Raw genomic sequence first — 25,846 nt, 5'->3', positions numbered from 1 at the left:
ACCAAGGTTGCCAGGTGCACAGTGTTTCCTCCGATACATTGGTGCGGCTGGCTTCTGGGTTGGATGGCGCTGTGTTAAGAAGCAGTGCGCCTTGGTTGGGTTGTGTATCAGAGGACGCATGACTTTCAACCTTCGTCTCCCCCGAGCCAGTACGGGAGTTGTAGCAATGAGACAAGATAGTAGCTACTAAAACAATTGGATACCACGAAATTGGGGAGAAAAAGGGGTAAAATGTTGTTGTTTTTTTAACTTAAAAAAAGAACAGCTCAAATAAACAAAGAGAAACGGCAGTGAAGACATGAAGGTCATTCAATCCGGAACATTTCAAGAATGGAAAGTTTCTTCAAGTGCAGTCGCAAAACCCATCAAGCGCTATGATGAAACTGGCTCTCATGAGGACCGCCACATGAAAGGAAGACCCAGAGATCTCGATGGTGCAGCTGTAGAACTTTTTAAGGATCTGAGGACCCATGCCAAATCTTTTCAGTCTCCGGGGAGGAATAGGCGTTGAGCAATTTTTTGCATTCAGTATCACTCTGTCAATTGAAATATTGTATTCTTTGGATGCTTTTACACAGGCAGCCCAATTATGATATTTTTCCACATTATATCTTTTCTCATCAGTTATTTTTCAGGGCTTATCTGATTGGGAAAAATACCAATTAGTGAAAAAAATATCAGAATTGGCCTGCCTGTGTAAACGCAGCCATACTACCAAAGATATCTACATACACTGAACAAAAATATAAACACATGCAACAATTTCAAAGATTTTACTGAGCTCATATAAGGAAATCAGTCAATTGAAATAAATTCATTAGGAGCATGAATCAGTCAGTATCTGGTGCGACCACCATTTGCCTCATGCAGCGCGACACATCTCCTTTGCATACAATTGATCAGGCTGTTGATTGTGGCCTGTGGAATGTTGTCCCACTCCTCTTCAATGGCTGTGCAAAGTTGCTGGATATTGACGGAAACTGGAGCACGCTTTGGTACACGTCAATCCAGAGCATCCCAAGCATGCACAATAGGTGACATGTCTGGTGAGTATGCAGGCAATGGAAGAACTGGGACATTTTCAGTTTCCAGGAATTGTGTACAGATCCTTGCGACATGGGGCCGTGCATGATCATGCTGAAACATGAGGTGATGGCAGCGGATGAATGGGACAACAATAGGCCTCAGGACCTCATCACGGTATGTCTGTGCATTCAAATTGCCACCGAAAAAAATGCAATTGTGTTCATTTCCGTAGTTTATGCCTGCCCACAGCATAACCCCACCACCACCATGGGGCACTCTGTTCACAACGTTGACATCAGCAAACCGCTCGCCCACACGACGCTATACACGCTGTCTGCCATCTGCCCAAGTACAGTTGAAACCAGGATTCATCCGTGAAGAGTGGACATCAAAGGTGAGCATTTGCCCACTGAAGTTGGTTACGACTTCAAACTGCAGTCAGGCCAAGACCCTGGAGAGGACACAGATGAGCTTCCCTGAGACGGTTTCTGACCGTTTGTGTAGAAATTCTTCGGTTGTAAAAACCCACATTTTCAGCAGCTGTCCAGGTGGCTGTCCCTCAGATGATACCGCAGGTGAAGATGCCGGATGTGGAGTTTCTGGGTTGGCATGGCTACAGGTGGTCAGCAGTTGTGAGGCCGGTTGGATGTAGTGCCAAATTCTCTAAAACAACGTTGGAGGCGGCTTATGGTAGAGAAATTAACATTACATTCTCTGGCAACAGTTCTAGTGGACATTCCTGGAGTCAGCATGCTAATTGCATGCTAATTGCATGCTCCTTCTAAACTTCAGACATCCGTGGCATTGTATTATGTGACAAAACTGTACAGAGTGACCTTTTATTGTCCCCAGCACAAGGTGCACCTGTGTAATGATCATGCAGTTTAATCAGCTTCTTGATATGCCACACCTGTCAGGTGGATGGATTATCTTGGCAAAGGAGAAATGCTAACAGCGATTTAACAAATTTGTGCACAACATTTTAGAGAAATAAGCTTTTTGTGCATATGGAAAATTACTGGGAGATCTCATGAAACATGGGAGGAACACTTTACACGTTGCGTTTATATTTTTGTTCAGTGTATATCTGTGTTAGGAAGGCCAGCGGCTAACATGTGTTTTGACTGCCTGGGTTTATCTGCTAGCTGGCCTGGGCTGCTGTGCTGTTTGAACAGGGCAACTGAACAGAGAGACACTCAAAATGCCTGCCGCTCAGCCCTCGGCCATAATTCAATTACACTGAGCAGGGCCCAGCAGTGGGAGCCGAGGGGATAATACACACATCCAGCTCCATTTAAACACCCCTGGTCTGCACAAATCATTATGACCCAGTCTGCTGGAGCGTGAACGCACGCACGCACACACTCAGAGAACAGGGGTAACTATGAATGGCACCAGTTGCATTATAAATCTTATTCAGATTAAAGAGTGGCCCTGTCATGGTATGACTGCATCAAGAGCCTGGAAACACCATGAATTTGGCTAACCTCATTTAGTGGCATAGATAGTGGTTCTCAGGCATGTCACCACTGCATGTCATTCACCTGACTGTGGCTTGGCCCAAAAATAACAACAATTTTATATGACAGGTGCTGGAATTGTGTGAGCTCTATTGACAGTACGGGAGAGTGAGGTAAGTTGAGTCATTTTTACATTCAGCATCACTCTGTCAATGGAAATATAGTATTCTTTGGCTGCTTATACACAGACAGCCCAATTCTGATATTGGTCTTTTGACCAATTACATTAGATCTTTTCACATTAGATCTTTTTCAGAGCTTATCTGATTGGTCAAAATACCAATTAGTGAAAACATATCAGAATTGGCTTGTCTGTGTAAATGCAACAATACTAACAAAGATATCTACATGTATTTCAGGATGTTGTGTATCCCTGGAAGTAATCAGAATTCATGTAAACATTAATATTTTGAAAACATAGCTTGTCCAAAAAAAAGTTGTCTCTTCGTACACATTTCTGTACTGAATGAAATATTACTGCTACCTTTTTAAAACCATGTATATTCATCACAATCACTTATTTGTCTTTGAATCATTTTAAGCATCTTTTAACACCTAACAAACACTTAGTACTTTTTAAACACTTTTAACATAGGCCAGGCCCTGTTGTTGTCTCATATCCCAGTGATAATGCCTTGCATGACTGGGAAGAAAACACTTCAATTTACTCAACCTCCCATTGGCTCAACCATTAGCTCAACTTACCCCATGACTATCAGCCCAACTTATCCCAAGTCAAAGTTTTTTACTTTATTTATCAATATCTAATATCAATATGCCTAGTCCATTACTGTCCTGGTTAGTGATTACTGTCTTATTTCACTGTAGAGCCTCTAGCCATGCTCAATATGCCTTAACCAACCATGCTGTTCCACCTCCGACATATGCAATGACATCACCTGGTTTAAACATCTCTAGAGACTATATCTCTCTCTTCATTACTCAATGCCTAGGTTTACCTCCAATGTACTCACATCCTACCATACCCTTGTCTGTACACTATGCCTTGAATCTATGCTATCGTGCCCAGAAACCTGTTCCTTTTACTCTCTGTTCTGAACGTGCTAGACGGCCAGTTCGTATAGTCTTTAGCCGTACCCTTATCCTACTTCTCCTCTGTTCCTCTGGTGATGTGGAGGTTAATCCAGGTCCTGCAGTGACTAGCTCCACTCCCACCCCCCAGGTGCTCTCATTTGTTGACTTCTGTAAACGTAAAAGCCTTGGTTTCATGCACGTTAACATTAGAAGCCTCCTCCCTAAGTTAGTTTTACTCACTGCTTTAGCACACTCTGCCAATCCAGATGTCTTAGCCGTGTCTGAATCCTGGCTTAGGAAAACCACCAAAAACCCTGAAATCTCCATTGCTAACTATAACGTTTTCCGCCAAGATAGAACTGCCAAAGGGGGCGGTGTTGTAATCTACTGCAAAGATAGCCTGCAGAGTTCTGTATTACTATCTAAGTCTGTACCCAAACAATTTGAGCTTCTACTTCGAAAAATTCACCTTTCCAAAAACAAGTCTCTCACTGTTGCCGCTTGCTATAGACCTCCCTCTGCCCACAGCCTTGCCCTCGATACCATATGTGAACTGATTGCCCCCCATCTATCTTCTGAGCTCGTGCTACTATGTGACCTAAACTGGGACGTGCTTAACACCACGGCCATCCTACAAACTAAGCTTGATGCCCTCAATCTCACACAAATTATCAATGAACCTACCAGGTACCACCCCAAATCCTTAAACACGGGCACCCTCATAGATATCATCCTAACTAATTCGCCCTCCAAATACACCTTGGCTGTTTTCAATCAAGATCTCAGTGATCACTGCCTCATTGCCTGCATCCATAATGGGTCTGCGACCAAACGACCACCCCTCGTCACTGTCAAACGCTCCCTGAAACACTTCTGCGAGCAGGCCTTTCTAATCGACCTGGCCAGGGTACCCTGGAATGACATTGACCTCATCCCGACAGTAGATGATGCTTGGCTATTCTTTAAAAGTGCCTTCCTCACCATCTTAAATAAGCATGCCCCTCTCAAAAAATGTAGAACTAGGAATATATATAGTCCTTGGTTCACGCCAGACCTGTCTGCCCTTTACCAGCACAAAAACATCCTGTGGCGTTCTGCAATAGCATCGAATAGCCCACATGATATGCAACTTTTCAGGGAGGTTAGGAACAAATATACACAGGCAGTTAGAAAATCTAAGGCAAGCTTTTTCAAACAGAAATTTGCATCCTGTAGTACTAACTGAAAAAAGTTCTGGGACACTGTAAAGTCCATGGAGAATAAGAGCACCTCCTCCCAGCTGCCCACTGCTCTGAGGCTAGGAAACACTGTCACCACCGATAAATCCACTATAATTGAGAATTTCAATAAGCATTTCTCTACGGCTGGTCATGCTTTCCACATGGCTACCCCTACCCCGGTCAACTGCCCGGCACCCCCCAAAGCAACTTGCCAAAGCCCCCACCATTTCTCCTTTACCCAAATCCAGATAGCTGATATTCTGAAAGAGCTGCAAAATCTGGACCCCTACAAATCAGCCGGGCTAGACAATCTGGACCCTCTCTTTCTAAAATTATCTGCCGAAATTGTTGCAACCCCTATTACTAGCCTGTTCAACCTCTCTTTCGTATCGCCTGAGATTCCCAAAGATTGGAAAGCTGCCGCGGTCATCCCCCTCTTCAAAGGGGGTGACACTCTAGACCCAAACTGCTACAGAACTATATCTATCCTACCCTGTCTTTCGAAGATCTTCGAAAGCCAAGTTAACAAACAGATTACTGACCATTTCGAATCCCACCATACCTTCTCCGTTATGCAATCTGGTTTCAGAGCTGGTCATGGGTCCACCTCAGCCACGCTCAAGGTTCTAAACGACATCATAACCAACATCGATAAGAGACATTACTGTGCAGCCGTATTCATCGACCTGGCCAAGGCTTTCGACTCTGTCAATCACAACATTCTTATTGGCAGACTCAACAGCCTTGGTTTCTCAAATGATTGCCTCGCCTGGTTTACCAACTACTTCTCTGATAGAGTTCAGTCTGTCAAATCGGAGGGCCTGTTGTCCGGACCTCTGACAGTCTCTATGGGTGTGCCACAGGGTTCAATTCTCGGGCCGACTCTCTTTTCTGTATACATCAATGATGTTGCTCTTGCTGCTGGTGATTCTCTGATCCACCTCTATGCAGACGACACCATTCTGTATACTTCTGTCCCCTCCTTGGACACTGTGTTAACTAACCTCCAGACGAGCTTCAATGCCATACAACTCTCCTTCCGTGGCCTCCAACTGCTCTTAAACGCAAGTAAAACTAATGCATGCTTTTCAATCGATCACTGCCCGCACCTGCTCGCCCGTCCACCATCACTACTCTGTACGGCTTTGACATAGAATACGTGAACAACTACAAATACCTGGGTGTCTGGTTAGACTGTAAACTCTCCTTCCAGACTCACATTAAGCATCTCCAATCCAAAATTAAATCTAGAATCGGCTTCCTATATCGCAACAAAGCATCCTTCACTCATGCTGCCAAACATACCCTCGTAAAACTGACCATCCTACCGATCCTCGACTTTGGTGATGTCATCTATAAAATAGCCTCCAACACTCTACTCAACAAACTGGATGCAGTATATCACAGTGCCATCCATTTTGTCACCAAAGCCCCATACACTATCCACCATTGTGACCTGTACGCTCTCGTTGGTTGGCCCTCGCTTCATACTCGTCGCCAAACCCACTGGCTACAGGTTATCTACAAGTCTCTGCTAGGTAAAGCCCCGCCTTATCTCAGCTCACTGGTCACCATAGCAGCACCCACTCGTAGCACGCGCTCCAGCAGATATATCTCACTGGTCACCCCCAAAGCCAATTCCTCTTTTGGTCGTCTTTCCTTCCAGTTCTCTGCTGCCAATGACTGGAACGAATTGCAAAAATCTCTGAGGCTGGAGAGACTCACATCTCCCTCACTTGCTTTTAGCACCAGCTGTCAGAGCAGTTTACAGATCACTGCACCTGTACATAGCCTATCTGTAAACAGCCCATCTATCTACCTACCTCATCCCCATACTGGTATTTATTTATTTATTTTACTCCTTTGCACCCCAGTATCTCTACCTGCACATTCATCTTCTGCGATCTACCATTCCAGTGTTTAATTGCTATATTGTAATTACTTCGCCACCATGGCCTATTTATTTCCTTAACTTACCTCATTTGCACTCACTATATATAGACTTTTTTGTTTTCTTTTGTTCTACTGTATTATTGACTGTATGTTTTGTTTATTCCATGTGTAACTCTGTGTTTTTGTATGTGTCGATTTGCTACGCTTTATCTTGGCCAGGTCGCAGTTGTAAATGAAAACTTGTTCTCAACTAGCCTACCTGGTTAAATAAAGGTGAAATTGTAAAAAAAATATATATAATTGCCTACACAACTACAAGGACGCTAGTTTTAGGACCTCATATATAAGCTGATAGAGAGCCAAGTTGATGCAGATAACAATATTAAATGATCTACTTCGGTCGAAATACAAGCATTGTGAAACCTCTAACACGATAAATTCATTTGACTTGGTTAGGGTTAGGGTTAGGAAATGTGGAAATGTACCTCTTATTTAGCCTACATAGGAAAACACTTGACTCAGTAGACAGAGCCATTGTGCAGATGGATGATTTTAAAGCTTAGTGTGAGAACACAATCAAACAGCCTATTATTGCCTGTCACGATCAATAGGCTGTTTCCGGGCCCATGAGGAGGTGGGAAGAAAAAAGAAAGTCATAAAAAATGCCACCGCCAAAGGCCAGGTTGAGAGGTCGTGGGGAATGAAAAGATAAAGCAGTTGTCCTCACGCAAGCCAAGCAATTTCGGAACCAGTGGCAACACACTTTTCCTAAAAACTGAGATGCCCCAGACCTGTCCGGCCGGTTTCTGGTTCTTGGCTGCAAATGTGCATGCGAACAGCTTGTAAATGACAGAGGAAGCCGAGGTGTAGAGAAGAAGGGCCCGGGGCTAGGGGAGTTTACACAAAGCCTTAACATTTATCCGCCCTCTCTGATTTTTCTATCCGACCTAACATAACGATGGCAATAAAGCGCAACCTTCCTGAGAAAATATTCAAAGGTTCTTGGCCCTGATCCCTTTTTCACATAGCCTACACCCTTGACAGATTAGATATTTTCTGTTGCTGTTATTGTGCTTTTGACAAGAGTAACTGGCATGTAGAATTAAAGATTGGATTGCAAATGCATAATTTAGCATACATTGTATATAATGCATACTGTATAGGCCTAAAATCATGTTTTTGTCACCCTATAATAATTATTTCTGATGAATTCTGATTACCTCCGCTGTCAATTTGTAAGGCATGCTGCATGGGTATAGACATAGGCCCACAATGTTCTCAGTTTGGGGTCATACAGCAGTTTATTGAATTAAGTAATAAGTAGCCTCCTGTGTTATAAAAAAGCAGACATATAGGCAGACAAGGCCAATTCATTAACCAACTTCAACATCTGTCTCCATCCAACACAACCTACTTATCATGAAACATTGTCCTTATTCAAACTTTAAATTTTACTTCCTAGGTCGTTGTCAAGTCAACCGTTGTGTAGCCATTCACAGACACCTAATGATGACAGACGACCAAGGTGACATAGACCTACATGTAGTGTGTACAGGTATAACAGACCCTTGACTCATTCACTAAACCTGTACAGGTAGGTCTCAGGCTTACAGTCCCTTCAATGGCAAGAGGAGGAGGAGGGATTCAGCTTCAGAGAGCGAGCTGTGCTGTTTTCAGGCGGAGGCATGTATCTCAGATTTAAGAATGAGTTAGCGTGTCAAGATAGCGTGTCTTGCTACAGACCACGCCTGCACCTGTCAGGTGTTCAGTGGCATGCCTATGTTTCGTGCGGGAACTCTTGTGTGTACTGTGTGTGGTGTGCGTGAGAGAGAGCATGTCTGTGTGTGCTTGTGTGTACTCTCTCTCTCATTTGCTGCACACAGCTGCATATCCAAGCAGTGATGGACACCTGTGATTTACCTACAGATGTAGGATCTTAATTTAATCACCTTGTTGCAGGAGAACTTTCCTGCAATGATTGCAGGAAATAAAAAACATGTAGTGAATTTTAGGTTCAGAAAGGCTTCTGAAGTTTGTAATTTCTATGAAAAATGTATCAACCTCTACAAAAATGTCCATTAATTATAATCCATATAATAATTAACCTTTCCTGCTGTAGCAAACTAGCTCAAATTAAGGTCCAACATCTGTAATGCCTCCAATGGCTGTGCAGCCCTGGAAACACCTAAATATTGACAGAGTCATGCAGCACCTCAGTGGCTGAGCTGAGCTGAGGAGCTCTCTTCTTCCTCTATACCTCTAACACACAGGTTGGGGCTGGTTATGTAAACAACACATAGAGGAAGAGCAGGTTTAGTGTTTAGTATCATCTCAGAGCATCTCTCTCCCCTACCTAGCTGAGACACACAGGGGAAGTGTTGATACACAGGGCAGACAGACCAAGACTAAGGTCATTATAACACACTTTGACTTTGGACATTTCTCTTCTTCATCTCTAACCACTCATTAGCAAGGGGTAGATCTGTGGACAGATGAAAGATGGCCGGTAGTTGTATTTGCTCTCTGCCGCTACGGCTTTCATTCACATTGGCACAATACTCAGGGCCAGGGTTTTGTACTGACCACATGAGCCAACCTAGTCTTGGAGCATTTCATATTATTCTGTACGTAAATCCGAGACACTCCTTTTAGTATAATATGTTACATTTTGCATGGTATGTATTCATTTGTGTATGTCCATCATCCATTTGTAGGATATGTTATGAATTACGTTGTTGTGGCAAATGTTAGCTAGGTGGCTAATGTTAATGTTAGTTAGCTGGCTAATGATAGCTAGGCTAGGGGTTAAGGTTTAGGGTTAGGGGAAAGGTTAGCTAACATGCTAAGTAGTTGAAAAGTAGCAAAAAAGTAGTAAGTAGTTGAAAAGTTGCTAATTGGCTAAAATGCTAAAGTTGTCGGTGATGCGATTCGAACACGCAACCTTTGGGTTCCTAGATGTTCACGTAATAAGCCTACCCATCCACCCTGACCAACCACCCTCCTTTTGTTTTTACCTCCTTTCGGTTTTACATGAACCATACAAAATGTAACTTCTCATACTAATTTGAGTGTTCCGAATTTATGTTTACAATGGAGGCATGAACTGAACAGGGAAACTCTGGACTCTGTGTTCAGTTGAACTGGGCTGCTTAGTGTTATGACCACTGACATAACTTGCTGACATAAAAGCAGCTGGCATGCATTCAGCTAGCCCTTCTCCCTAGCTGAATACAGTTACTTTACCCATGGAGCACATCAAACAATGTCAGAAATCCAGACCTTTCAGGTAGCCAGCTCCACCTGCCAAGATATAAAAGTCCCTTGGATGATGTCAACGCAGAAATGACAGATGACAAGATAACCAGCATATTTCAGTTTCTCTTTTGAGGAATAAACAGAGAGGATGTTAGTTATGCTGTTGGAATGCCAGGTGCCGTGTCTATTCCTGACCACAAGTACGCTGTGGGAATATAATTAAATATAACACTTTCATAGATCTCTATCTATCTGGGTACGTCCAAACCTGCATCAGTGACCTCACTGCCTGGCCTGATGTCAGAGCCCTCTGCCTAGGCATGTGTTACGTGCCTTTGGTCACAGACACAAACACACACACACACGTACTTGAACATGGACAAGACGTGTGTCTGGGTGGGCATGGCGTGTCAGAGAGAGAATAACTCTCCTATCTGAGGCTACCTGGAGAGCATTTCTGGAACAGCTTTATCTGCTACATCTTGGTGCTCAACTGCAGCTACCAGTGAATAGCTGAGTTAGGGTGACAACAACCTCGCCCAGTAGTGCAACAATGGTGGAGGTGCCGCTTTGAAATAAAACTTTCAACATATAATAAATAGAAATGTCATTCTGAATACTTGGAATATACAATTTCTCTAAAAGTCATTGACATATGGTAGATGAAAAGTCTGGTAGATGAAAAGTCTGGTAGATGAAAAGTCATTGACAGTGGTAGATGAAAAGTGTAGGAATGAAAAGATCATTGTTATGTTGGTATACTGCAGACCTACGGAGAGAGAGAGGTAAGTACAGATTGCGGTACATCTTTCCTTTCCCGTCAGTATAATGACATTGTGCACAGTAGAGAGAACTTCTAAAGCCTAGACATAATGTTCATTAAACATATCCTGTATATGGCAGCGGTAGGGTAGATAAGGGTTAGTACGGTATGCACTGCACATCTGAAGTGCACTTTGTTGACCCATTATAAACTCAGTTGAACTCCTCACTGCTGTCATCTACAGGCCAAAAGGGGGAAATACATTACAATTGCATGACAAGCAGTGAAGGAAATGAGATAATCTCTCACTCCCTCTCTCTTTTCTCTCTGACATAGTTCTTAAATTGTTTCATGTTGTTTTTCCTGATCTTGGTTGCCTAGCAACGTCTTTACTGTGAGCCGTGGCTGCACGGCAGGGGGCGGAGCTGGTAGATGAGAGGCTTGGAGGCTTGTCACGCACGCATGCTCACGCACACACACACATACCTTTCCACCATGCACACACTCACACACATAGCCTTCCACCTGTGCTATCACCACCAGAGAGCTGACAAGTGTACAACGTGTCTGAATCAAAGAGAACAGAAAGGAGTCGGTGTTCTTCACCACAGAACAAACATGATGTGCAGGGGATTTTCCCAGGCTGAACAGAACATAATTTTAACTCATCCATGTGGACTCTCATCAGAGGCTAAGTTAGGGAACGAGTTGAGACTTGATGACACAGGGGGTCTGTAATTACCCATCCAGCTGTCTTTGCCAAAGCATTTGAACCCTAACCTCTGGTACTTACACCACTCATAATTACACTGAATCTCACTATGGTTCACCATCTTTACCTGCCAAGCCTGAGACACTTCATGTGTTACATATTATGTACAAATGATTTACTCTGTGTCGTATAGTGGTGTTAGTAACACACAGCTCGTTAGGTGATGCTGAACCCCTTCTGTGACTTAGCTCCCTCTGCTGGAGATGACACAGTACCTCTGGAGAGAGAATACCTGCAGAGACAACAAGTGCTAATCGACTGACTGAAAGGCAGGAAAGCAGACAGACAAACAAATAGTCTGGAGTTGTTCCCATGAGTGATTGTAACTGGCTGTAGTGTGTAGACCCTGAGGATGAACAACCTGCATCCTCAACCAGGGCCAAGCAGCTGGCCTTTTCCCTTTAATTCATAAAATGTTTTATTAATATTTTGCTACTTTTGATTGTCTACAGTCCACACTCTTGATATTTCTAATTTAATGGTGCATATAATTTGTGATTAGCAATGTTTCCAAGCCCTGCAGTGCTCTAAAATCTTGATTTCATTGGGAAAAGTGCTGGTGTGTACTATATACAGTTGAAGTCGGAGGTTTACATACACCTCAGCCAAATATATTTGAACTCAGTTTCTCACAATTCCTGACATTTAATCCTAGTAAAAATTCTCTGTCTTCGGTCAGTTAGGATCACCACTTTACTTTAAGAATGTGAAATGTCAGAATAATAGAAGAGAGAATGATTTATTTAAGCTTTTATTTCTTTCATCACATTCCCAGTGGGTCAGAATTTTACATTTACTAAATTAGTATTTGGTAGCATTGCCTTTAAATTGTTTAACTTGTGTCAAACATTTCAGGTAGCCTTCCACAAGCTCCCACAATAAGTTGGGTGAATCTGGGCCCATTCCTCCTGACAGAGCTGGTGTAACTGAGTCAGGTTTGTAGGCCTCCTTGCTCGCACACACTTTTTCAGTTCTGCCCACACATTTTCTATAGGATTGAGATCAGGGCTTTGTGATGGCCACTCCAATACCTTGACTTTGTTGTCCTTAAGCCATTTTGCCACAAATTTGGAAGAATATTTGGGGTCATTGTCTATTTGGAAGACCCATTTGCGACCAATCTTTAACTTCCTGACTGATGTCTTGAGATGTTGCTTCAATATATCCACATAATTTTACTTCCTTATGAAGCCATCTATTTTGTGAAGTGCACCAGTCCCTCCTTCAGCAAAGCACCCCCACAACATGATGCTCCCACCCCTGTGCTTCACGGTTGGGATGGTGTTCTTCGGCTTGCAAGCCTCCCCCTTTTTCCTCCAAACATACCGATGGTCATTATGGCCAAACAGTTCTATTTTTGTTTCATCAGACCAGAGGACATTTCTCCAAAAAGTACGATCTTTGTCCCCATGTGCAGTTGCAAACTGTAGTCAAACCATAACTGTAGCTTTTTAATGGCTGTTTTTGGAGCAGTGGCTTCTTCCTTGCTGAGCAGCCTTTCAGGTTATTATGATGTAGGACTCGTTTTACTGTGGCTATAGATACTTTAGTACCTGTTTCATCTAGCATTTTCACAACGTCGTTTGCTGTTGTTCTAGGATTGATTTGCATTTTTTGCGCCAAAGTGCGCTCATCTCTAGGAGACAGAATGCGTCTCCTTCCTGAGCGGTATGACGGCTGCGTGGTTCCATGGTGTTTATACTTGCGTGCTATTGTTTGTACAGATGAACGTGGTACCTTCAGGCGTGTGGAAATTGCTCCCAAGGATGAACCAGACTTGTGGAGGACATAACCAAAGAACTAAGGTCAGAACGTGACACTTTAGAAGCTTCTGATAGGCTAATTGACATCATTTTAGTCAGTTGGAGGTGTACCTGTGGATGTATTTCAAGGCCTACCTTCAAACTCAGTGCCTCTTTGCTTGACATCATGGGAAAATCAAAAGAAATCAGCAAAGACCTCAGAAAAATAATTGTTGTCTTTGTTTAGTATGGTCAGGACGTGAGTTGGGTGGGTTGTCTATGTTTCTTTTTCTATGATTTGGGATTTCTGTGTTTGGCCTGGTAGGGTTCTCAATCAGAGACAGCTGTATATCATTGTCCCTGATTGAGAACCATACTTAGGTAGCCTGGTTTCACTTTTGAGTTGTGGGTGATTATTTTCTGTGTCAGTGTTTGTGTCACACGGGACTGTTTCGTTTGTTTCGTTCTTTCGCTTTGTTATTTTGTATTTTGTAGTGTTCAGTTGTACATATTAAAATGGACACTTACCACGCTGCAAATTGGTCCGATATCTCTTACTCCTCATCAGAAGAAGAGGACGAGCGTTACAGAATCACCCACCACCAAAGGACCAAGCAGCGTGGTAACTAACAGGCAGCAGCACTGATCTCAGGACTCCTGGACATGGGAGGAGATTCTGGATGGCAAGGGACCCTGGGCACAGGCTGGTGAATATCGCCGCCCCAAGGCAGAGCTGGAGGCAGCGAAAGCCGAGAGGCGGTGGTATGAGGAGGCAGCACGGCAAAACAAAATGTATTGGGATGGGGGCACACAGGGAGTGTGGCTAAGTCAGGTAGGAGACCTGAGTCAACTCCTCGTACTTACCATGGAGAGAGAGGGACCGGGCAGGCACCGTGTTATGCTGTGAGGCGCACGGTGTCCCCGGTGCGCAGGCATGGCCCGGTGCGGTACATAGCAGCGCCTCGTATCGGCCGGGCTAGAGTGGGCATCGAGCCAGGTGCCATGAAGCCAGCTCAGCGCATCTGGTCTCCAGTGCGTCTCCTCGGGCCGGGTACATGGCACCAGCCCTACGCATGGTGTCCCCGGTTCGCCAGCACAGCCCAGTGCGGACTATTCCACCTCACCGCACTGGCCTGGCTACGGGGAGCATTCAGCCAGGTAGGGTTGGGCAGGCTCTGTGCTCGAGACCTCCAGTGCGCCTTCATGGTCCGGTCTATCCGGTGCCACCTCCACGCACCAGCCCTCCGGTGGCAGCCCCCCGCACCAGGCTGTCTCTCCGTCTCCTCCCTACAGGTGCTCCCGCCTGTCCAGTGCAGCCAGAGTCTTCCTCCTGCCCAGAGCTGCCAGAGTCGCCCGTCTGTCCTGAGCTGCCACAGTCGCCCGTCTGTCCTGAGCTGCCAGAGTCGCCCGTCTGTCCTGAGCTGCCAGAGTCGCCCGTCTGTCCTGAGCTGCCAGAGTCGCCCGTCTGTCCTGAGCTGCCAGAGTCGCCCGTCTGTCCTGAGCTGCCAGAGTCGCCCGTCTGTCCTGAGCTGCCAGAGTCGCCCGTCTGTCCTGAGCTGCCAGAGTCGCCCGTCTGTCCTGAGCTGCCAGAGTCGCCCGTCTGTCCTGAGCTGCCAGAGTCGCCCGTCTGTCAGGAGCTCCCAGAGCCGCCCGTCTGCTCCTCAGGCAGCCAGGAGCTGCCAGAGCCGTCCCCAGCCAGGAGTTGTCTGTCCTCACCCAGATGCTGCCAGAGTCGTCCGTCTGTCCAGGAGCTGCCAGAGCCGTCCGTCAGTCAGGAGCTCCCAGAGCCGCCCGTCAGTCAGGAGCTGCCAGAGCCGTCAGGCAGCCAGGAGCTGCCAGAGCCGTCCGTCAGCCAGGAGTTGTCAGAGCCTTCCGTCACCCAGATGCTGCCAGAGCCGTCCGTCAGCCAGGAGCTGCCAGAGCCGTCCGTCAGCCAGGAGCTGCCAGAGCCGTCCGTCAGTCAGGAGCTGCCAGAGCCGCTCGTCAGCCAGGGGCTGCCAGAGCCGTCCATCAGCCAGGGGCTGCCAGAGCCGTCCGTCAGCCAGGAGCTGCCGGAATCGCCCTTCACTCCAGAGCTGCCGGAGTCTCCCGCCTGTCCGGTGCTGCCGGAATCTCCCGTTCGTCCGGTGCTGCCGGAATCTCCCATCCATTCGGGACCCATAGTTAGGGTCCCCAGTCCGAGGTCGGCGGCGAGGGTCGCCTCGTTAAAGAGGCCACGGAGGCGGGTAAAGAGGCGGAGAAAGAGTATGGTGGAGTGGGGTCCACGTACTGCGCCAGAGCCGTCACAGTGGACAGACACCCACCCAGACCCTCCCCTATAGGTTCAGGTTTTGCGGCTGTAGTCCGCACCTTTGGGGGTACTGTCACGTTCTGACCTCAGTTCTTTGGTTATGTCTTTGTTTAGTATGGTCAGGACGTGAGTTGGGTGGGTTGTCTTTGTTCCTTTTTCTATGGTTTGGGATTTCTGTGTTTGGCCTGGTATGGTTCTCAATCAGGGGCAGCTATATATCGTTGTCCCTGATTGAGAACCATACTTAGGTAGCCTGGTTTCACTTTTGAGTTGTGGGTGATTATTTTCCGTGTCAGTGTTTGTGCCACACGGGACTGTTTTGTTTATTTGTTCTTTCACTTTATTTTGTATTTTGTAGTGTTCAGTTGTACATATTAAAATGGACACTTACCACGCTGCAGATTGGTCCGATATCTCTTACTCCTCGTCAGAAGAAGAGGACGAGCGTTACATAAAGCCATTACATCATTTTCTGGAATTTTCCAAGCTGTTTAATGGCACAGTCAATAAAGTGTATGTAAACTTCTGACCCACTGGAATTGTGTTACAGTTATAAGTGAAATAATCTGTCTGTAAACAATTGTTGGAAAATTACTTGTGTCATGCACAAAGTAGATGTCCTAACCGACTTGCCAAAACTATAGTTTGTTCACAAAAAATTTGTGGAGTGGTTGAAAAACTAGTTTTAATGACTCCAACCTAAGTGTATGTAAACTTCCAACTTCAACTGTACATACTTACACACAAGCAGAGGCACGCACACATGATGCTTTAGAAGGTGATCTAAGGTGTAGATCAATAGCTAGCATTAAGAGAGCCCACCACACCATATATACACCAATCTTGAATAGGGAAGTTCAACACTAACGACAACAAAAAATATAACAACAAAAAAGTTTGTTTACCAACACTCATATCCAAAGAACTTTCTGAAACTTTCAAATGGTTCCTTTTTTATTTACACCAAATATACAAAAGTATGTGGACACCCCTTCAAATGAGTGGATTCTGCTATTTCAGCCATACCCGTTGCTGACAGGTGCAATCTCCATCGACAAACATTGGCAGTAGAACGGCCTTACTGAAAAGCTCAGTGACTTTCAAAGTGGCACCGTCATAGAGTGCCACCTTCCCAACAGGTCAGTTCGTCAAATTTCTGCCCTGCTAGAACTTCCCTGGTCAACTGTAAGTGCTGTTATTGTGAAGTGGGACGTCTAGGAGTAACAACGGCTCAGCCGCAAAGTGTTAGGCCACATAAGCTCACAGAATGGGACCGCAGAGTGCTGAAGCGCCTAGAGCATAAAAATCATCTGTCTTCGGTTGCAACACTCACTACTAAGTTCCAAACGTCCAGTGGAAACACGTTCTCTGGAGTGATGAATCACACTTCAGGCAGTCCAAAGGACGAATCTGGGTTTGGCGGATGCCAGGAGAACGCCACCTGCCCAAATGCATAGTGCCAACTGTAAAGTTCAATGGAGGAGGAATAATGGTCTGGGGCTGTTTTTCATGGATCGGGCTAGGCCCCTTAGTTCCAGTGAAGGGAAATCTTAACACTACAGCATACAATTATTATTATTATTTTTGACAATGACATTCTAGACAATGCTGTGTTTCCAACTTTGTGGCCACAGTTTAGGAACGGCCCTTTCCTCTTTCAGCATGACAATGCCCCTGTGCACAAAGCGACCTGCACAGAGCCCTAACCTCGACCCCTCAACATCTTTGAGATGAATTGGAACGCCGACTGCGAGCCAGGCCTAATCGCCCGACCGCACTAATGCTCCTGTGGCTGAATGGATGCAAGTTCCTGCAGCAATGTTCCAACATGTAGTGGAAAGCTTTTCCAGAAAAATGGAGGCTGTTATAACAGTAAAGGGGGGGACTAACCCCATATATATGCCCATGATTTTGGAATGAGATGTTGGATGAGCAGGTATCCACATACTTTTTCTAATGTAGTATATGTACTGTATCTCTAAAGATGCTTCAGAGAGTCTGTAGTGTAGTGGCAGGAGTATAAAAGCTGCTGAGTTGGGTTGTTGCATGGACAGGTGCAGTCTGGGGCCTGAGTCTGGTTCTAGGCCCTGCAGGGCAGGTAAGCAGTGTCAGGCAGCGACCGACCGGCGTCTCCTCTCCTTGGACTGTACAGATTTGACAGGAACAGGAAGAGATGCAGACGATAAAGCCCCTGCTGTGTTTGAAGCCGTTCAGATCAGAGCGCACAAAGACACAGTCTCACAGTGCTACAACCATCACCACCCTGTGACTCGCATGCAAAGGCATACCCCCTCTTCTCAGTCAGACCAGACCAGGCCAGAAGGAAACATCAAGGCGGCAAGGCAAAGCTTGCAGTGGTTTGGTTTGGAGGGTCAGTGGTTCCATTTTTGCCATTCTCTCTCTCCCCCCCCCCTCTCTCTCCCTCTCTCTCTCTCTCTCTCTCTCCATTTGTTTATAGTCTATGTCTCTGACAGGAGAGAGCTGATCAGAGGTCTCCTCACCCTCATACAGTCCTATTTGGGTTTTAGAGACAATGTTTCACTGGAGGAAAGGAGTCAGTTCAGTCAGTTCAATGTCTCTGGTTTACAAGAACCAGTTGATTAATTAGTTCCCTTTGGCTTATCGTTTTGAGTGACAGTTACCGTGGGAAGGGCTATGGAGTTCAGGTATTGAGCATGAGCTCTCCTTGTCCGGAGCCCCACTCTCCGAACCCTGTCTCTCCGCTGGAGTGGGGTGGGGTGTCTAAGGAGAGGCCCCGTCTCTTCCCAAACACTTGCTCCTGCAGCTCGATGATGTCAATGCGAATGTCGGCCATCATGACCAGGAGGAAGTCGAAGGAGCCGGGAGGTCCCTGGGGAAAGATACGGAGGCTTTAATATCTCTGTCCACACATCAGTAAATTAGATTTCAACCTGTAAAGCATGTTGCATGCTTTAGGGTGGATTTATTATATGCTTGGAATCTGATAATACATAGAATAGATCAACAAGATGACTATGATGATAATGCATTTAAAAATAATTCAACGCCTAGCTGGCAAATATAGAAAGCAGACTCACTGGTAGACCTCTGGGACCAGGAGTTCCCCTGTCACCCTAAAGAGAATAAAACATCCAGAAACATCCAGTTACATACTTCCAACATTCACACAGACTTTTATAAGAGTCCACATCGGCAGCTCAGAGCTCTCAGAGTGGGGAGAAAAGTGTTGCTGTTAGTGTTCCAGTTAACAGCTTTGAAAGGTTTACAGGATAGTTTAAACACATACAGGACACACACAAGTGTGTACTAAACACCACAGACACACGGATAGACTGACCTTCAGTCCATCTTTGCCTGGTGCGCCAGGAGGTCCCTGTTGGAAAAAGGAGAGACAGAAATATGGTTTTAAATGTTTTTAGGAGCTACAGCTCCTTCCATGCAACATTTATTGTAATGATGTATCTCTGCAGCTATGGATGTGTTGCTTGGACTAATAGGCCCAACAGCATGTTATCGGGGAAGCAATAATAAGATTACCACAGCTCCTCTGCGACCCCTCTTGATGTGCTCCAGGTCAGGCTCGGGGCCCATAGGGCCCATGTCTCCCCGTGGCCCCTGGGGGCCGGTCAGGCCTCTCTCTCCAGGTTCTCCCTTATCCCCTGGCACTCCTGATTGGCCTGGGATCCAAGAATAAAGGGATATAAGAGGAACCAAGGAGATAACTTGAATATCAGCCAACAAACAGCCGACATAGGCAGTAAACAGAAAGATACAGAGAGAGAGAGAGAAAGATTGAGTTAGAAAGATTCAGAGAAAGAGCAGACAACTCTTACCTGGGACCCCACGGGATCCTGGAGAGCCAGGAGGACCAGGGAGGGCGGGGGTGTCAGGACCTTTCCCCAACCTCCCAGCAGATGGCTTATCACTGCTGTTAGCCAGGCCAGGAGACAACATCTACACACACACAGGTACACACACAGGTAGTATAGTACAACAACCTTTCTCACTGTAGTCTCCATTTGGCCAGACTTCCATTGTGAGACATCAAGTCTGGCGAGGCTAGTTTACGGTTAGTGTATCTGGTTCGTGTATCTCTGTGTTTGTATGGAACAGCAGTGTAAGTAGGATGTGCAGTAGTTAGTGTTGTGATGTAGATGTACCTGGTTAGGTGACTGAGTGCTGCCCAGCCTCAGTTTGAGCTGCAGCAGGCTGTTCCTCATGTTGACAAAGTCCTGACAGGTGAGGGAGCAGGAGCCAGCACTCATCAGGGTGTCAGACTTCCCTGACGAGCTCACTGACAGAAAGACAAAGAGACTCTCAGAGAGACAGGCTTGTCACAGAGTAAGTAACACTACAGAATAAGTAACACAAAAACAAAGTCTAGTAGTCTATGTTCACCCTCTCAAACACATGTACATTACTGTACCCTCAGGCTGAAGACACACAGGAAGGTACTAGTGAGCTAAGCCCAGAGGTAGTGTAGCTATAGTAGCCAGCCTCATGTAGACAGTAGGAGTAAAGTATAGTAGTATACTCAACACCCACGGTTGTGACTGGGTATACAGGAGTGCTTGTCCGGTGCCAGGATGTAACCCCTGTGACAGCGACACAGGAAGCTGCCCACGGTGTTCTCGCAGTCATGATCACAGACACTGCCGTCGGACTCCACACACTCATCGATGTCTGTGGTGTGGGAGACACAACACCAGTTGTTACTTTACACCTGATTAAGGCTGCATTTATGCTGCTCTAATCAGAGAGAGGGAGAGAGAGCGGTTGCTCTGATGCAGGATGTTAAATTAAGATTCATACAAAAGAAGACTGATAAACAGGCTGATAAACAGGTAGTGGACTTACCTAAACAGTAGGTCTGGTGGTTGCGATGCCTCTCTCGATCAAAGCGGTATCCGGGGTAACAGGTGCAGACAACCCGTCCAAAGTTGTCGGTGCACTGCTGTTCACAGGGGGAGCCAGAACACACATCCACATCTGGAGCAGAGAGAGGGGAGGGATTGGTTCAATAGGAACATGCACAGATAGGATCTTACATGAAAAGCTAACAGCTCAATAATAACCCTGGATGTCCAATAATATTCCTCAAGGGTATTCCTGTGTAATGTTGCCCTCTATTGGTCATTGTACAGTATTCCCAATTTATGGAATGACATGCTCTTTCACTTTTGAAACTATTTGCAGTTCAGTAATGGGTTAATTTGGTGTTGCAATGTGCATTCTGTCTGTGTACAGGTGCCCAGGTGTAATTACAGGCACTGAGCAAAGTATCTGACTTGGGGTGAGTAGAACTGCTGTATTTTTTTAACCTACTTTCAGGTATGCACTGGCCCATCACGAACCTGAAGCCCTCACAGCATTTCCTCCTGTGGATAAACACACAGACAGACAGTAGCATGAGCCAATAATTCATTTCCCAGCTGCTGTATCCTTCCCTTCACATACTGAACGGATCTACACAGCCACTGAATGTGAAACACCAGAGATACTTTATACAATGACGAGATGGTCTTGTCTACACCCTAACAATGGGAGTTGTTGTCCCAAAGGCGGGAAGGCAGGCAGTCTGCTTTTCTCTCTGCTTATCAGTCTGCTAATCGTGGACAGATTTTGACAGGAGTAAATCTTCTTCGCTTCGCCTCTTCCTCTCTGGTAACACCCAGCCTGTCAATTGTCTTTAGGACCAAAGCTCCTCATTAGCACCAGATCCCTTACCTCCATCCCCACTTCCTAGCAGCACTAGCCTAGATGGTCAAGAGACAGCTGAACAAAGAGCATCATCCTCACACACAGCAAGCTAAAACACCACATGTTACAGGCATTAGGGATGGACCTGCGGAATAGGAAACAATGGAAAGGGATATTGGAATACTCATAGAATCACAGAACCCAAATAACACAGACCCTAGACGAGGAGGGGACACGCACGCACGCACGCACGCACGCACACACACACACACACACACACACACACACACACACACACACACACACACACACACACACACACACACACACACGCACACACACACACACACACACACAGGATTTAGCTCCTGCCCCGAAAACTGCACGCTCTTGATGGAGGGAAGTTAGCATGGTACCTCACTGAAGGTCCCTCAAGACCACAACTTGCTTTTATTCTTCTCCAACCTCCATGCAACATAACCCTACAACACTCCTCTAAGACCCTCCCCCACTCCCTCTTCTGAATGATAAATAACTTACAAAACTATGGGCCTGGCCAGGGCCTGATTAAAGCCACATGACGGACTGAAGCTTTCATCTGTGGCTCATAGCTGTGTTGTGTTGTGATGAAGAGAGCTGGGGATGGGATGGGACAGTACTGGGGGGCTGCTAGGGGGCTCTGGCCAGGGGCCTGAAGGACAACTCTCTCCAGGCCTGCCACCTCCTGCCCCTCCATTCAGTGTGCCAGCAGAGGAGAGGGCCAGGCTGGGCTAATGGACAGCAGATGTGGGCCCTGTCTGTCTGTCTGTCTGTCTGGGCTGAAGATGTACAGCCAGCAAGGGGAGGCTATGGCTGGCAGCCTCTGGTCTCTCTGAGTGTCCACTCACAACATCAACACACAACCTCTGCTCTCATAGTCCACTGCCCTACTCCAAACATCAACAGACAACCTGTCAGTCACAGAGACCTGACCCCACACTGCCCCTGATCTGATCTGGGACCTGCAAAAAAAAAGAAGAAAGAAAGCCTTATGTGAGCTAACTTGATGAATGTACTAACTGTAAGTCGCTCTGGATAAGTCAAATGTCAAATGAAATGCTAGAGGTGTCTCTGATTGATGATACATGCTCTTCAGTAGTCTGTATAAACTGCTCAGGTTAATAGATACACAATGTGATGACCTGTCTGTTGATGTTTGGGAATGTAGGGGTCTCTGTTGATTAACACTGTTCTCGGATCTAAAAGGGAAAAGACCAAACCACTAAAGCTCCCTCCCTCCCTCCCTGTCCTCCACAGTGAGATAACCGCTTCTCATACTCCCCCGCGTGCATGTGTGCGTGCGTGCGTGTGTGTGTCTGGGGACCAGAGCAGTCAGTAATTGGGTGCATCTTGTTAATGTCAGGAAACAAGGGCAGGGGTTATTAGTGAGAGTGATGTGTGACACTGACAGGACTGTTAAACACAACCATGAGGAGGAGAGCTCCCAGACCAGGCTCTTCCTTCAGTTCTCTGCACTCTTCACAATTACAGACAAACATCGAGGTCAGGTGTCTAACAAGGTGAGGAGAGTACGCTCTTAGAAAAAAAAGGTGCTATCTAGAACCTTAAAGAGTTTTCTGCTGTCCCCATAGGAAAACCCTTCGAAGAACCCTTTTTGGTTCCACGTAGAGCATCTTTTGGTTCCATCCTTCCTACAGAGGGTGCTACCTGGAACCAAAAGGTTCTCTACTTGGAACCAGAAAGGGTTATCCTATGGGGACTGCCGAAGAACCCTTTTGGAACCCTTTTTTTCTAAGAGTGTATCTTTCTCTACACCCAGATTATCAACACTGATGGTCTGATTCTATGGTATTTTCTTGCCCATTCGATTCTTCTGTGTTTCTACATTCTGCATCAACATGCCCTTTGCAAACATATTGTCTGATTAAGTTCCTTCGGAAGATGAGTGGAGTCCCTGTGTCACCCTGAGGGTATTGCTGCTGTTAGACACTGCTTCTCTTGATGCTCCACACTCTAACATAGTGCCTACAGACCCCCCAGGTCTTTCTGACCATGCAAGTCACCCAGCTACGAGTCCGTCTTAGGAGCACCATCCCTGGACATCCCTGTCCCTGTGTCACCCTGAGGGTATTGCTGCTGTTAGACACTGCTTCTCTTGATGCTCCACACTCTAACATAGTGCCTACAGACCCCCCAGGTCTGTCTGACCATGCAAGTCACCCAGCTACGAGTCCGTCTTAGGAGCACCATCCCTGGACATCCCTGTCCCTGTGTCACCCTGAGGGTATTGCTGCTGTTAGACACTGCTTCTCTTGATGCTCCACACTCTAACATAGTGCCTACAGACCCCCCAGGTCTGTCTGACCATGCAAGTCACCCAGCTACGAGTCCGTCTTAGGAGCACCATCCCTGGACATCCCTGTCCCTGTGCTCCCCCTGGTTCTCCTTGGTGCTGGTGGTGACCCAGTGACTACCTGCAGAGAGAGGGACGTACCGAGGGCCCACACAGGCTCTACACTACACTGCTGCTGCCAAAAACAGCACAAAGACGCTGGAGAAATAGCAAGACAGGATCCAGAGTACAGGCCAGAGCAGGATCACTTTACACTCCAGATTATGTACTTTAGCAAGGGTCTCCCTCCAGGGAGGAGAGCTCAATGTTATTGTTTTCCATCCAGGCTGGCGTGATTTATTTGTGCGTTCGCGGCAGGAATGCGCTACAAAGACTGGATATTCATTATAGACCCCCCCAAGAATCCACTACAAAGACTGGATATTCATTATATACCCCCCCAACTGTTTGCAGCCTGGACAGACAGCACTGAGGTTACACAGAGACAGCAGAGCAGAGACCAATCTGGAATGATGCTTTCCATAAACCAGACTGAAGTCACTATGTATTAACAGTTCCACTCACTCAGTACAGGATTGCTCCCTGGACCTCAGATAGTGTTTCTGTTTCTAGATATGGGGAAGATAGCGAAGAGGGACAACAGTATCATTAGGTGTCTTGTGACGCAATGTTATGTATCATATTTACTCTGTCAACTCCCAGACTCATCAGAGAGAGAGGGGAGATGACTTAAGGGGGTTGTTATGGCGATGGAGGAGGAAACGCAGCGTGGAGGAAATGAGACAGGGAGATGTTGACAAGTCGAGGAGAGGAGGAGGATGGAGAGAAAGAGAGAAGGATGTAGCTTTTATGTCAGTTATGCTTAATGGTCCTTCATGTGGTGCTCTGTGAGTCTGAAACACAGGTTGTGGATCTCGGTGGTCACGGCCCCCTCAACACTTCAGGACAGGAGAGACAGTGTCTGTGTGTGTTTCTGCTCTTACATATGTGATATTGATGTCTTTGTGTGGGTGTGTGTGTGCTGTGTGCGCTGAAGTTTTTGAATATATGTTATCCTGTTTATAAGTCTGCCTCTCTGTGTATGGATGATAGTCTGTCTCCATCTTTGTGTTTAAGTAAAGGCGTCAGTGTGTATAATCGATTAGGGTGTTAGTTTTAAGAGGGTCTGTTGTTTTCTCTGTGTTTCCTCATATAGCAGGGTGTTAGGCTGTTATGTAAAGGTGTGTGTGGGTATGTACGGGTGTTAGTGTATAAGCGTCTTGTTCTTGTGCCGTGTGAGTATACACGTGAAGGTGTTAGTGTGCTGAGATGTGAGCACGTCCTCTCTCTGTTTATTTATCCTGTCAGCACACTTCCAGCCTGCGGTCTCTCTGGGGACACATCAGAGTGGGGAAGGCTTTTAGTCAGACAGTGGACGCTTTCACTGAGAGCACAGGAGGTCTGCACCACTTCCACAAGCACAGCCACGTTACAGTTCCCAAACAGCACCAACACTCCTCCGTCACCTCTAACCCACCGCCTACCGCTTCTGTCTTCACAGGTCCTCACTCCATCACCAATGCCTGTTCTAAAACAGCCTATCCCTATTCCCACGGCTGACCTGGTGACACATCAACCATAATGGCTGAAACCGTGCTAGGAAAGACAATGTGAAAATAATATATCAGAGCCAGCCCAGCACAGTATGGTTCGTGTCTGCAAGGTAGTGTGAAAAGGGTAAAACACCCCTCATAAAGCCATAGCCAGTTAATGTTGGGCCAGAGAGTGACACAAATCCTCCCCTCTCTCGCCCCCTATCCCTCTCTGTCACTCTCCCTCTCCCTCTCTCCTTCTCTTTTATGACGCCTCTCATTACAGACCTTAAAGCTCCCAGGTCTATTCCCAGTGCCAGCGCCTACCCTCTGTTCCCCCCAGGTAATATGAAGGGCCACTGGCCTCTGTGACCCTTGGGTCATGTGAGGGCCGTGTGTCACCCCAAGAATGTGCCATCTCTGGCCCTTCTGAGCCTCTCACAACCTCAAAAACAAAGTCAGACATGTGACCTGGCTTGGAGCCTTAGCTGACGACAGAGGGAGGGAGGGAGGGAGGGAGGGAGAGAGCGAGAGGGAAAGGGAGGGAAAGGAAGAAACAGGGGTAAAGGGAGATAGAGGGAGAGTGACAGCAAGAGAAAGAATGGACCCTATATGAGGACAATAAAGGGCCTAAGAGAGAGATGAAGTCCAGATTACAGGTAATGTAGTGAGAGCAGCCAGTAACTGAGAAGGGAGTCTAAAGCCAAACTAATGATCAAATCAA

General features: G+C 46.3%; 1 protein-coding gene across 1 annotated transcript in view; it reads right to left on the bottom strand.

Moving 5' to 3' along the window:
• Window positions 1-25,846, bottom strand: part of LOC118370890 (collagen and calcium-binding EGF domain-containing protein 1-like) — a 56,952-nt gene that overhangs the window by 18,419 nt on the left and 12,687 nt on the right. The window contains exons 3-11 of the mRNA XM_035756115.2: window positions 20,824-20,876; window positions 20,356-20,487; window positions 20,044-20,181; window positions 19,659-19,792; window positions 19,332-19,452; window positions 19,036-19,175; window positions 18,836-18,871; window positions 18,576-18,611; window positions 18,159-18,367 (exon numbers count right to left, since the gene is read on the bottom strand). Coding sequence (XP_035612008.2) covers window positions 18,179-18,367; window positions 18,576-18,611; window positions 18,836-18,871; window positions 19,036-19,175; window positions 19,332-19,452; window positions 19,659-19,792; window positions 20,044-20,181; window positions 20,356-20,487; window positions 20,824-20,876 — 979 coding nt within the window. The 3' untranslated portion in view covers window positions 18,159-18,178. The remainder of the gene's footprint in view (window positions 1-18,158; window positions 18,368-18,575; window positions 18,612-18,835; window positions 18,872-19,035; window positions 19,176-19,331; window positions 19,453-19,658; window positions 19,793-20,043; window positions 20,182-20,355; window positions 20,488-20,823; window positions 20,877-25,846) is intronic.

Source organism: Oncorhynchus keta, chromosome 14, assembly GCF_023373465.1.
Source record: "Oncorhynchus keta strain PuntledgeMale-10-30-2019 chromosome 14, Oket_V2, whole genome shotgun sequence".
NCBI classification, from domain to species: Eukaryota; Metazoa; Chordata; class Actinopteri; order Salmoniformes; family Salmonidae; genus Oncorhynchus; species Oncorhynchus keta.
Note: the sequence above shows the minus strand (reverse complement) of the source record. Positions and strands in the feature narration are given on the sequence as shown.